The 13766-nt window shown below is 45.8% G+C and overlaps 1 protein-coding gene across 4 annotated transcripts in view; it reads left to right on the top strand.

Annotated features, from left to right (window-relative positions):
- The first annotated feature begins 583 nt into the window (after positions 1-583).
- The window catches only part of PRRC2B (proline rich coiled-coil 2B), a 33349-nt gene continuing 20166 nt past the window's right edge, over positions 584-13766 (top strand). For all 4 annotated transcript variants that reach the window (XM_057371594.1, XM_057371591.1, XM_057371593.1 and 1 more), the window contains exons 1-13: positions 584-768; positions 1693-1870; positions 2089-2191; positions 3148-3220; positions 5896-6039; positions 6657-6898; positions 7256-7377; positions 7815-7957; positions 8548-8638; positions 9036-9228; positions 9599-9914; positions 10538-10734; positions 13126-13330. In XM_057371594.1, the coding sequence (XP_057227577.1) occupies positions 654-768; positions 1693-1870; positions 2089-2191; positions 3148-3220; positions 5896-6039; positions 6657-6898; positions 7256-7377; positions 7815-7957; positions 8548-8638; positions 9036-9228; positions 9599-9914; positions 10538-10734; positions 13126-13330 (2122 nt within the window). In that variant the 5' untranslated portion in view covers positions 584-653. The remainder of the gene's footprint in view (positions 769-1692; positions 1871-2088; positions 2192-3147; positions 3221-5895; positions 6040-6656; positions 6899-7255; positions 7378-7814; positions 7958-8547; positions 8639-9035; positions 9229-9598; positions 9915-10537; positions 10735-13125; positions 13331-13766) is intronic.

The following is a 13766-nucleotide window of genomic DNA, read 5'->3' as shown; positions in this document are numbered from 1 at the left end:
GAGTAGGTTTTTTTGACTCYTTAACTCTCTTTCATGGTGAGCTGATGGGAAAAGGGAATTTGRAGAAATAGTTCTGTTGCCTTCTGGTGATCCTGTCAAAGCATTAATTGCTGGTATAACTGTGGTTAGTGTGGAACCGTAATCTAAACATTACAAACACAGCTGCCAGTGCTTCAGGGGAAATGTGACGATAAATTCCAGTGTGGTATAAGATACAAAGATACAGTGCTTTTCTGTCATTTATGTTTAGGAATCCTTGTGTTTAGTTGCTTATTGTCAGACTTACTCTTTTAAAGCAAGGACTTGTTGACCCCCATCTTGTGTTCCCATACTTAAAGAACCTCACTTCTTTCAGCATTGGAGTGGCAGAAAAAAACTATGCCATGAGAMGTGTGTTCCTGCAGTTCTTTTCTTTCAGTTTATGAACCTTAAAGCCCAAAAGCTTGTTGTGACTATAGATGAGGGAGTTAAAGCCTTGTGACTTGGTGTGTGTGCTCACTGAGTATGTGCAGTTTTGCTGTTGTCTGTGTTTTATATTTTGCTTGTCTGTGACYGAATAATCCGTTTGATGGGGTTTTCCTGATTCTCTTCCACTCAAAGGCAGATCGGGAGCGGCGCAGAGAAATTTCCTTACTAGATGACATTTCATCGCAATGTCCGATCGTTTGGGGCAAATAACCAAGGGAAAGGATGGGAAAAGCAAGTACTCGACTCTCAGCCTGTTTGATAAGTATAAAGGAAAGTCAATAGAAGCTATCAGAACTACAGGTAAGAAACACCTCCAGAAAGCTCCTTTTGATGTTTTTCTAGAGTATTGTTGCAGAGCTTATTCGGGTTGTTGACCCTGTGGGACACAGCTGGGTTGCARAGTGTTTGTGCAGGTGTCAAAGCCTGTATTTCATTAAGACTTCAGGGAAAATGTCCACAGCATTTTGTGCTGCTGTTATTGTGGAGACAGAGGAATGACACGGGACAGCTGGGGATTCTTGGTCCTTTCATTTAGCCTGTGTCCTTGCTGCAGAGTGGGCAGTAGCAAACTTGAGTGGAAGCCTCACCAGGGCCTTCAGCTGTGCCAGGGGAGGACTCCTGGGCTGGTGGAAGTGCTTTAAGCTGCTTAGACCTTGTGTGAAGTGAGAGTCAAGGACTGAAGGCCACTGGGAAAGAACTTGAGTTGGTTTTGCAGTAGAAACATGACCATCTATTGATGGTGGGGTCAAAAAATGAAAACCTTGCCTGCACTGGCTCTGAATTTGGTGTGAGAACAGAAAACAACAAATGAAACACCTCCTTAATAAGTGTGGTCTGGTGGGTAGAGCTGGAGAAATGAGACTGCTGGGCTCCCGGGTTAGGTCACCCGTTAGCCAAGAAGTGGACTTGAGTGGCCGTTTCCCCAGGCTGTAGCAAGGAGGTGCTGCTTCTCCTTGGTGAAATTAAAGAGTTACCTGTACAAATCCCCCTAAAAGACTTYGTGAACATTTTKTTAGGGAGAATGATTTTTCTCCCTYCTGCTGTAGGAGCTGTTTGCCAGCTGCTACAACAGACGGCTGCATCTGTGGTCCTGTGGGAAACAACCTGTGTGTTGACATAGCAGCAGCACTGCTGTTGGGACTGCACGCAGCCACAGCTTCCTAATTAAGGTTACTTATCTAGCAGGATACAGCCCTCTGACCTGCTGCTGTTCTTTCTCACCAGTTATTCCTAGACATGGCTTACAGAGTCTTGGGAAAGTTGCTGCTGCCCGGCGCATGCCACCTCCTGCAAATTTGCCTAGCTTGAAGTCTGAGAACAAAGGAAACGACCCCAACATCATTATAGTACCCAAGGACGGTACAGGATGGGCAAACAAGCAGGATCAGCCAGACCAAAAGAGGTGGGTAGAGCAAATCTTTGGTAAGTTTAGCCGGCCAGGCAGCAGTCAGTGGTTGAGCACTGGTGTGCTGGGTGTCGGACCTTGCAGAGATCAGTTCTCTTGTCCAGGCCAATGCAGAGCCAGTGTTTTAGCTTGATCTTTTAGCAACAGCTATATTGSCAAGAGTTGTTTTCCTGCCTTCCTTTCCCTTTGGTCTCACCTCTGCTGTCTCTGCTCAGTTCCAGTGCGACGGCTGCACAGCTGCAGGAGTCGCTGCCGCAGCAGGGTTTGCAGAAATCTGTCTCCAATTTACAGAAGCCGACACAGTCAATCAGTCAGGAGGTAGGTGCCAGCAGTCTCTGACTGCCACCCTGCTTCCCATTTCCCCAGGCAGCTTGAGGGGTTTTTTTAATTGCCTGTGTTGCCTTGCACTTAAGAACAGCTCCTGTATAATCAGATCTTGTGGAATTGACTCTCTTGAGTCCAGGCTACTGTCCACCAGCARTGCTGTGCTGCAGTTATAGTTCTCTGTATGTTACCTTTGTATTTTTCAAATGTGTGCAGAAAGTTTAGTTTCAGTCCAGAAAAAAATGGCTGGAATGTGGGATGGCTGGTTAGCACTTCTAAACCATTTTACTTTGGTTCAGATACAAATGTCATTTGGTGACAGCAGATCCAGTTTGTGCACCCAGCTTGATGAGATTTGATGGGAATAGATCTGGTCATGTGAGAGAAAGTAGCCAGTGTCAGGACCTGAAAAAGCTACTAGCATGTAAGAAGGTGTCCCAGAGAGTGCATGGACCTGGCCCCTGTGTGTTGGAGATATCACACTTTTGCTTTAAAAAAATTCCCAGCCCCTGAGGTTCAGGGAAGTCAGGACAGGAGTTGTTATTTTGGAGAGAAGAGTGGTTAATGCATGAGAAAGTAGGGTGGCCTTCAAGTTGAGGTGTAGCATGGAACAMATCTGGAAGATTAAGGAGACCATTTGGGAAAAGGTAGCAGAACAGAAGGAAAGCTTGATGAGAGTGCAGGTTGAGGAAATAGTTGATCAACATGGGCAGAGGAAGCATTAGTTCAGAGCAGAGAAGAGGATTTTTGCTGTAGCATTGTAGTACACTGGAGTGGGGAACAGCTGACTGTAGCCCCAGCTTGAAGCTGTGGAGACCTGTGGTATCCAGTGGTATCTGAGTGATAGGGAGGTCTGAACCACAGCAGGTGCCAGCCAGGAAATGAGAAATGGTCATGAATCTTAACTGATCTGTGTTGGACTTTCTTGTTTTGCWTTGTTTTGTTTTCAGAGTACAAATTCAGTGCCAGGTGGACCAAAGTCATGGGCACAGCTGAATGGAAAGCCAGCAGGACAAGAAGGTGGTGAGTATGATAAACAGAAATACTTTGTGCCTGTTTTTCCCAGACAGGCATGAGGTGGGGTAGATTCCATTTCTTCCTGCCCTGGTGCAGAATGGGAGTGAGGCCTTCTGAGTTGTGTTTTCAGTCTGTGGTGTGTTGGCTGGAATGATGCATCTGAATCAGTTCAGGGCTGCCAGTGCAAGACACAGCTTGAACAGAATGTGTTTCATGGCCACATTGAACTGGAGCAGATCATGCTCTTGAGACGCAGCAGGGAGTTCTGGGAGGGGAAAGTTCTGAAGAAGAGAAACATTTGCCCCATCACCAGTATCTTCAGTGAGCCTAGTGCAGTGTATAATAAAGATGCAGTAAACGGAGTGAAAGAGGGGGAGGGATTGGTTTAGTAGAGAAGAAAAAAGGAGAAGAASGGCCATTGGAGAAGGGAAATGCAGGCATCTCCATGGGTTGTCAGAAGTGAGGCTGTAATGCTCATGTACAGTATCCAGGATCCAAGGGAATTGCAGTGGCAGTGGGTGGAAGTGGCAGTGGAGCTGCTGCAGAGTACACTTGGAGCTGCTGCAGGGTGCACTCGCCTACACATTGGCTCAGGCCTTGCTATTAAGTCTCCCTCAGTAACTGCTGCTAATGGCTTCTGTTTTACTGAGAGTCCTGAAGCAGTGTTAGCATAAATTGGGAGTTTTGTCTTCAGGTACATCCATTTCCACGCAGGAGGTGGTTTCCAGCTGCACTGACTAGTGCCATTAAAACCATAGTGAGAATAACAGCTCAGTTCCACTGTTTTAATGGGAACAGACCTGGAACCATTCACTTGTCAAATTAAATTGCAGGATTTCAAAGAACTGAGACACGTGCTGATTGCAGAAACAGAGGGGACAAGTTTACCCTAAATTAAATGAGGCCCTTAATGAGAGGGTGTTTCTTGAAGGCTGAACGTTAAAGCAGAAACTTGTACTTGCCTGAGGTTGGTGGCTAGTGCAAAGACTGTGTCTTCTTTGGTTAATTGGTACTTTCTTGTATCTTGCTATGTAGACCTCCTGTACAGTCATTTTGAAATCTGATCATCTGGCAGTGTTCTGAAAAGGTTTTTTGAACACTCATTCTAGGTCACACTTAACATTATAGAGTTCTGAACCCAAGAAAACAGTTGCCTATGTGGCTAAGAGCAGCTTAAATAAAAGGTAATTGAACCACAGGAGCACCAGAAGTCTGTCTGAGAGGACTTCTTCAACCATCCCATGCTTGCACCTCTTCTCTAGTGGCACTGAGCAATGGCTTTTCCTTCTAAGCTAATTCAGGTGTTACAGGCAAAGAGAAGAGTCTTTTGCTTTTTGCTCTTTTTAAGTCTTAGAGCTGTAAAATTTCTTCTGGAGTGTGTATCCTGAAGAAATGTGATCTAGTAAATTAATTATGGGCTTCTCTGTGTAAGGGACATTTGGAGGAAATAAAAAAAAAAAGACACCAAACTTTCTTCAGTGTGATGCTTAAGGGTTTRGAGTGCTAAGTGTTGATCTGGGCCCGTAAACAGTCCTTACAAAGTGCAGCTTTTCCTGGGGTGGATATCTCCCCTCAAAGACACCCATGCTGTTCTAGTTCAGTAAAAATCAGAGCTCTCAGCAAGTCTTAGGTACTTTATGATGTATTTAGGCAATGTCCTTCTGAAATATTTTCATCTGTCTAAAATATTTAACRGTGTTTTATGCAGCTTTTGCCATGTCTTCCCTGGAAATTTCACATGGGAGGTCTTGTGCAGTGTACAAGATCCAGAAAGTAAAAATTACTTAAGCCAGTCCTTCTTGACWCTTCAGGGCAAGGAAGGAGAAAGACGAAGCTCCTTTGTCAAATCTTCAGTACTCATTGGTGATACATCTGATGTGATAATTCTGAAATGCCTTTTTTAAGAGACCATTAGCCAAGTAACACTGAGAAACAGTTCTCAAAAAAAGCAATTCTTTAAATGTCTAATAGTACAGTAATGCTTGCAATTTCCTTTTATTCAGTGTTATCTTACCAACAGATTTAGGAGAATTGCTGTATTTTTTGTTCCAGTCACTGGCAGATCTTTAGAATTGACAGAGAACTGTCRTTCTGGGGTGACTGATGACTCAGCAAGACAATTTGCCAGTGACTAGAAATGAGACTGGCCTGATCTGGTCAGTGATCTGTGTCTTGAAAATGCTGCTGCAGGGAGGAGAGTATAGAACATCTGTCCTTATCTRTGGTCTTTCACTGATACATTGACAGAAATCTTAACAATAGACTTTCCTGGCAGAGTGAGGTCTGAGCAGAACGAGTCTCAATAGAAATGTCAAATAATTGATAGCAGGGTATCATTTATGAGCGATCTTGCAAAATTTTGTCTCTGCCTCTGTCTGAATTCTGTACTTTACAAAAATAATTGGAAGCTGAGAAAGTTCACTGACTTCATTGAATGTGAGAATTTAAATGAGGATTCCAAGTTAGGAGTGTGGGAGTGCTGGGTGAGGACATGTGTTGTCGTGTTGGTGACAGTGTCTGAGAGCGTTGGGGATGTGAGGTGAGGTGCTGGTATGATAGTAATTTGGTTTAAATATGCCAGAGGCCCAGAATCTTGGGAAACACATTTCCAGGCTGATCTCATAAGGGAGTTGAAACAGTGGAAAGATCTTCTCTGAGTCCCACACTTATTTGTCTGACAGGTTCAAGGGCCTCAAGCCGACTGTTATCCTTCTCTCCCGAGGAATTTCCGACGCTGAAAGCAGCTGGCGAGCAGGACAAGGTTGGCAAAGAAAAGGGCGCCTTAGATCCGTCGTATGGGCCAGGACCAAGCCTCCGCCCCCAGAGTGAGTGAGGGATTGTGTCTTTCTGCCTTATCCCACTTGTAACCCCATTGACTCTGTTCTGGGCAGGGGTGCCAGTTCACAGTAGTACCAAATACTCCATCCTTACCTTTCCTTTTATCTCTTTATGTGCTTATATGTATCAGGCTGCTTAGCAGATGATAACTGATCAGTGTTCTGTGGTCCAGACAGCCAAATATGGACTCTCAACTACTAAGTTTTGTAATAACAATTACTGTCTCATGTTGCAAAGCAAACCCCTTTCTGGGTGGGGGAGCCACAGTGAAATTAATGTGTGGTGTAATGTGGCTTTTCTTCGAGTGTTTGTCTAATTTGCCTTAATTCTGCAGGGTGAGTAAGGGCTGGAGATGGGGAGCAGAGTTGGTAGGAATTTAGGCTTATTAGCGAATAAGGACCCCACTGGTGCAGTAATTACTAACCGCTGATGCTGCACCTCTCTTAAGAAAACAAACACAGTTGGAGGTTTTCTTGGTCCTTGATATTTTTGTACAGCCTTAGTGTAATTAGGGCTTGACCGGAGCACTTGAGGTTTCGGGACTTTCTGGCAGAGTGGCTGCCTGCATTTACAAATATTAACATAATTATTACCTCCTTTCCAGATGTCACCAGTTGGAGGGAGGGCGGTGGGAGGAACATCACCTCTGCCACATCTCTGACCGCCTCCCCTGCTGAGCTGGGCAGCAAAACCTCCAGCACCGGAGACGGGGCCCCCTCCTCAGGCAGCGCCAGCGATGCCAAGGAGCCGTCTCTCCGCCCAGCTCAGCCTGTCCGCAAAGGGGCTTCGCAGTTCATGGGAAACGTCTACCAGCCACCCACGTACCATGACATGCTACCTGCTTTTGTAAGTGACCCTTTCTGCACACCTTTGGGATGTCCTTGATTCTTAGCGAGCTTTGAACTCCGCTAAGGTGTRTTTTCTGGATTCAGTTGGCTTCCAGGGCTTGCTCAGGGATCCTTCTGTTGACATGTTTCATTCTAGAATAGYGTAGCAGTCTTTCTTAGCCCAGAAAAAAATTGCCTCTTTTCCTGTGGAGCTGGGGAGGGAACCATTAGCACGTGGCCTGTTGAGCAGCCAGATGTGAAATGTTTGTTCCCCTTTTGTGCGGGTGCAGCTATGTGCACTTGTCATAACCTAATCTGGGTAAACCTGCYTGTGGCAAGGAGGAAAACCAGGCTCTTCTGCTTTGCTTCATTCCAGATGTGTCCACAACAGCCATCYGAGACCCCTGCATGTCTGGACCGAGGGTCTTTCCCCGTTCCTCAGCTTCGGCTTGAGCCCCGGGTACCTTTCAGACAATTCCAGATGAATGACCAGGATGGGTAAGGCTRCCATTACTGTCCCATTTAAGAGTCAGATTCAGGGTGTGATGTGAATCTAGGCAAAAGTTTTGCCAAGGATGCAGTTCGGTGTGTGAAGTGCGAGCTTTGAAGGGAAAGTCTGATTTTTACCCAAAGCAGCAGAACTTTGTTCCAGCTGCAACAGCAGCTGAAATGTTGCAAGGCTGTAAGCACTTCGTGTCTGAAGAACAGGTGGACATGGGAATTGGTGTGTGATCTGACTGGAGCAGTTGCAGCTCTGATCTGTAAGTTCTAGGAAGTGTAGACAAGGGGAAGGAACTGCTGGACAGGGAGAGAAATTCAGATGCATTGTATGTAAGTGTGTGGTAGAAAAGCACTGACTCAGTGTCACAAACTCAGCTCTCCATTCTTTGCTTTATTGTTTGCTGTTTCTAACCATTTTTCTRCTTTTCCTGCAGAAAAGAGAACAGGCTCAGCCTGTCTCGCCCAACACGCCCAGTTCGGCAGCAGCTGGAGCGAGTGCCTCGGCCCACCATCATCAACGCAGAGAATCTGAAGGGGCTGGATGAGCTGGACAATGATGCAGATGATGGATGGGCAGGTAAAGTGCCTCCATGCTCGAGCTTTGTGTAGTTGTGMAATTGCTGTTGGTGTAAATGATGACACAATGGATCCTTCTGATCCTTCCATCACATTGTGCTCAAGGAATCGGATCTGAAGACTCCTAAAATCTGAAAACACCAAGCACAGCAGGAGGGATAGCACTGTGTGTGCTGGGAAGAAGAGTTAGTCCTGCCTTTTCAGTCATGGCATTCAGTATCCAGTTGCAAACAGCCTGGCTCGGTGACTGTCTCCTGATTTGCAGCCCTCCTTCCCAGGCTGTTTGCTGTTCCTCTGGGACCAGCCCAGCTGTTCAGCAGTGTGTGTCCATACTGCTCACATCATTCATGTCTGATCTAGTTGAAGTTGTCCCTGCTCATTGAGGAGGGCTGGTAGATGACATTAAACGTCCCTTCCAACCCAAGCTATTCTGTGATTTCCGGTACTGGTGGTGGACATTTGGCTTTACAAGTAGTTCAAGCCAAGCCTGTATGTCCTGTAATTTAGTGCCAAAGGGGGCATAAGCTTTATCAGGACAAGGGATGTGTTTCTTTCCTTTCATATATCCCTTCTCCATTCTTGCSTTCACAGGCATTCATGATGAAGTGGATTACTCTGAGAAACTGAAGTTTAGTGAAGATGAAGAAGAGGAAGAAACTCTTAARGATGGACGACAGAAATGGTAAGAAGTCACTCTGCACCCGTGGTTGTTTCCGTAAAAGTGAACAATATCAGGATCTTTAAAAACTTGTTGTAAATGTGGAGTCTTGATCCCTCTGATTCCTTTCTGTGACTTTGTTGATTCTACTGGCCAGTGTTTGAATGGTCTTTGAGGATATGTGTAAGTCTAGCAGCTGACTGCCGGTTTGCCAGGCTTTTTTCCTCCTCTTTTCTCACCTTCATCCTGCTGCACAATAGTGGAGTTGATCCTTACACACCTTARGAGAAATGCATCACTTGTTCCAGTGTATGTGATCTTCCCTTTTTATTAAAAGTCAGTTGTTTTTGCCACGTGATAAGGCTACAAGTGCTTTCTGAGGCAAGCAGCAAATGCAATAATAAAGCTGTTTATGTGACAGGAACAGCTGGGATCCCAGAAGGCAGCGACAGYTGTCCCTGAGCTCTGCAGACAGTGCAGATGTCAAGCACACCTTGGAGGAGGGAAAGAATTGGAATGATTCAGCTGGCTTGTCCCGGCCAGTCCGCAAAGTGCAGGATTCACAGCAGCCGCCGAGGAAGCTGAATGGCTGGAGCTCTGCCTCGGAATAYCAGGTAGGTTGGGCTCATGTGGGTGGACTCGAAGCCCATCACTGTCCTTAAGAGGTCAGTTTGACATTATATTGGATATGGGATGCTGAKGGATTTCTCTGTTCTTAGTTAATATCCAGCTGGAGACAAATCCATCTGCATAGCACATTCTCTAGGGGAAAGAAATTGAAGCTGGTCCAGAACAGTGGGGTTGTCAGTGAGAAGATGGAGTTACTGAACCAAATAGCAATAACTCTCCCTAGTAAAAAGGGAATTTGTGCATGAAAATAGATGGGAGGGAGTCAGAAGGGGATGTGCTCAACATGGGATGCAAAGCTCAAGATAGAGGAGCTGGTTGGATCATACTTACAGAGGAATGTTTATTCTCTGGCAGAAGCCTGCAGTGGGCAGTGTTCTCAGACAGCAGTCCCTTGAGGATAAAGAAGAAAAGGTGCCCATGAGACAAAAGTTTGTGCACTCTGAGATCTCGGAGGCTGTTGAGAGAGCCAGGAGGCGACGGGAGGAGGAAGAACGACGAGCCAGGGAGGAGCGCCTGGCAGCCTGCGCTGCAAAGCTCAAGCAGCTTGATCAGAAATGCAAACTGGCTCAGAAGAATGGAGAGACGCAGAAACACACAGAGACTGAAGATGTGCGACCCCCCAGCACCGAGAAAAACACCACCCAAGAAAATGGCCATGCTTTCCGTAAAGGTACAGAAACACTGCCTGCCTCACACTGTAAAAACAGCTTTTTTTGCCATTGTGCTGATTTCTTACCTGGAATGGGGGAGTTAGTTCCTGGGAGGGAGTGTTGGGAGGGCCCTTCAGCTGCCCTTCAGAGATCAGCTGCTTCATATGTTCTGCTGAGTATTTTGCATTGGTGACGAAAGTTGATTAAATGAAAAAGCTATTAAAATAAATTCAAATTTCTTCAGTTGCTTTTATCTGTGCTCAGTGAGCTGTGCTAGCAGAGGCCTTGTTGCAATGGGCCTTGTGAGCTTCTCATGATTGGATGATAGTATTAAGTGTTCATGGCCATAGATGAGAAAACCAGTAAGTGCTGGAAGGTTTTAAGGACTAACAGGGGAAATGGACTTTCTACCCAGTGCTTAAGCAAAAGGCTGATAACAAAGGAGGATCTCAAAATTTGTCATTAAAACAAAAATCCTCTATAGCTGTCAGGGTAAAGGATGTGCTGTATATGACTGTAATAAAGTTCAGCCATGTATTGCAGTCAGGACATGCCCACGCCAGTCTATGTTGTGTGGTGGTGGTGGTGCACTCACAGCTCTGTCACAAGGAGGGCTCTTCAAGCCTTGTTTTCTTCTCTGCAGCATCCCCTGAGTTTCACACGCCGGATGTCTCTGTTGGTTATCTGGAAGAGGAGACTCCTGCCCCAGCAGCAGCAGCAGCACAAAGCAGCAGTGAGGAGGAGCTCAGAGAAGCTCCCTCGCCAGCACAGGAATTCAACAAATACCAAAAGTCTCTTCCCCCACGATTCCAGAGGCAGCAGCAGCAGCAACAACAGCAGGTAATAGCTGTGAGCTCACAGCCCTCTTCGCTAGACCCCACTAAACCACTGTGTTTGCTGGGTACTCAACACTATCAGTCTTTGGGCCCGGGGAAGATRAATTGAAATTTTACCCTGGGCTTTTTCAGTATTTCAAATCACAGCYATATCCTGTCTGGTTGGGTAAAAAGGCTCTATATGGGCTGTGTGAGTTTTCTGTGCACCCTGTGATGCTGGCACTCTTCTGGGCAGGGCTTGGCCAGGTTTGTCACTTGCCTGAGAGAAAAATACAGTGCTCTCAGAAATGTTGACTTGTCTTGCACGGTTTTCTGCGCATCACCTGACAGTGGGAACGTCTAGGAGTGTGTGGTTTGTGGCAGAGCTCTGGTTTCCAAATACGTGTGTGCAGGAGCAGCTGGGSATGTTCCCCTTCCCACATCCAAAGCCACAAGCACATCACTGGCTGTCTTGGTGCTTGTGTAAGCCTGGCCCAGGGAAGCCTGTGTTCCTTGGGCTGGCGTTGAACCTGATGAACATCTGTTCTTGCTCTCTGGCACAAGATGAGCTGCTGTTCTTCAGCACTGCTGCAGTGGCAAGGGAAGGGAAAACCCCTGGGGTTCAAATGCTTCCATTTTGCTCAGCACCTGCTGTGCCTTTACCATTGTGGGCATGGACAGCCATTTGCTTGCAAGGGGCCAGCTGTGCTTAGGTTGGCAAATTGTGGGACTGCTTCTGTACTGGGAGGGAGTTCTGGAGTGGCACACTTCTCATTCCACATTCTGCCTTTGCAGARGCTGGTCCTTTGCTCTCTCATTTACTCCCTACTCGTTTTTTTTTCTGTGAGGCTCTTCCAAATAATTGTTTTCTTTGCACCATAAAAATGTTTGATCTTAAATGTTTCATTATTGTTGCATTGAAAACTCTCCTCTGGGGCTCTGAGACATCAGCTAAACTGCTTTGTTCATCTTGCAGCTTACCTGACCTTTCAGTGCTGTATGTGCCATACGTGCTGTGCAGCTCTGCCTCCAAATACAGTGGGCCTCTGCTGGGCAGCAGGGCCAAACCAGGGGACAGAGTACTCAGGCTTCAGATAATGCAAAGTTAATTGCCATTCTTCATAAAATAACCACTTGAAATGTGATATAATCAACGCTGCTGCAGATCTTAGTGAAGAGCTCACARTTGGCTTTTGCTTGGAAGCTCAGTAATTGCTCTTTTATGGATGTTCCCTGTGCTCGTTGCTCGGCAGTTGACATTTTCATGATTCAGATGTACAGCAGCAAACTCTGCTTAATGTTACTCTTGAAAAGAGATGCTCTTAAACTAAAAAGAATTGGATGTCGTTGCTGTCATACTAATAATACCACAGGTTATTGCTACTGGAAGAACATGAAGTTTTATTTTTATTTTCTCTTATCCTCTGTGATGTTAGTATGTATGAGGTAGTGAATATTTTGGCTGGCTTGAATTGCTGCTTTGGTAGCTTCAGGAAAAAATGAAATGGAAAAGTGTTGGTATGAAGGAAATATTTTCTCAAAGGTRCTAAAGGACCAGATAAGGCAGATACAATCTTTGCATTTATCAGAGATTTCCTTGCTGTAATGATGTGTCAGGTTCAGATTTAAGGGTGTCTTGCTCTGTAGTTGGGGATTGGCTTTTTTAATAAACAGTTACAGTATCTGACACATTGTAAGCCTAGCAAAAAAAAGATGGTGGCAAGTTTGACAGGTAAGTAGATGTATTTCATGTTTTTTGAAGCTCTTTAGTGTTTGAAAGCTTTCTTCAGTACACAAAACTCGCTTCAAATATATATTCTTTTTGGACCTTCAGCAAAAGTTAAATGTCAAATCAAATTAACATCATGACAGTCCTCAGCTAAAGGAAGGTGGACTGGCCATGTGGGAGATGGGAAACAACCAGCAAGTACCAGCTCATCTCTGGAGAATACACAGGAAACACTGTAAAATATTAATAGCTCTCTTAATTTGGTTTAGGTTGTTTTTATGTAATCTGTTCAGCTCACAGGGGTGGAACTAATATACATATAGACACTAAATGAATTACAGTTGCATTTCCTGAAAAAGGCGACATCATCTAAAGTATTTGGTTCCAGTTAGGAAGTGACAGTAAGCTGTCCTATATTCATAGGAGTGTTGAGAAGATGCAAATTGTGGTCTTAAAGCTGATCCCTCGTGTTTGGCCATATAGGCTAGCCCACAGTGGTGTGAGGCTGCTCTGGTATTTGCAGAGGAACAACGGTTGCTAGTGAATTGCCCCTGTCAGCACACCCTCCCATCCKATCAGGGATTGAGCCCATGATGGGTGGCTTGTGTTTTCCTTTGGCTGACCAGTATGTCAGTGTGATTCCTGGCACCACAGCCATTCTCCAGTGGCCCTTTCTCTCTCCTGCAGGAGCAGCTGTACAAGATGCAGCACTGGCAGCAGCAGGTCTATCCTCCCCCATCGCACTCCCATCCCCAGCGGACGTTCTACCCGCCGCACCCGCAGATGCTCGGCTTTGATCCCCGCTGGATGATGATGCCCTCCTACATGGACCCTCGCATGGCCCAGAGCTGCACCCCCGTGGATTTCTACCCTTCAGCCCTTCACCCTTCAGGTAAGGTGTTCTCAGTGTTTATCTTTACTGTTGAGTTGGTCCATGTCTGGAAAGTTGCTSTGTGTCTTAACCTCTGGCAGCCTTTGCATCCTGGTTGGCATCCCTTCTCTAGGGATGAGAAAGTCAGTTGCAAATGGGAGGTAGTAGGAGACTGGGAAGGAAGAATGTGTCTGTCCAGTCCTTGCACTGCAGTGGGTCACCTTACCTGACTGCTTTGTGACCTTAGTGGGTGTGACTGACCTTGCCTGTTGGAGGAGAAGGATCAGTTTTTGAGTTGCTGTAAGCATGTGAAATCTTAATAGACCCCCTTTAGGAAATGCGATGGAGAAACCGTGTAGTTCTGAACTGTGTGCTCTTTGCACCTTCCTATCTTGTTAGTAATCTTCAGAGGTGTGAATGTAAACATCAAGATGTATAAATCATTCCCTGGAGTTTA

The sequence above is a fragment of the Malurus melanocephalus genome, unplaced genomic scaffold (genome assembly GCF_030028575.1).
Source record: "Malurus melanocephalus ecotype Western Australia unplaced genomic scaffold, MMel_1.1 scaffold_149, whole genome shotgun sequence".
Classification (NCBI taxonomy): domain Eukaryota; kingdom Metazoa; phylum Chordata; class Aves; order Passeriformes; family Maluridae; genus Malurus; species Malurus melanocephalus.
The sequence above is the reverse complement of the archived record's forward strand: the minus strand, read 5'-3'. Positions and strand labels throughout refer to the sequence as shown.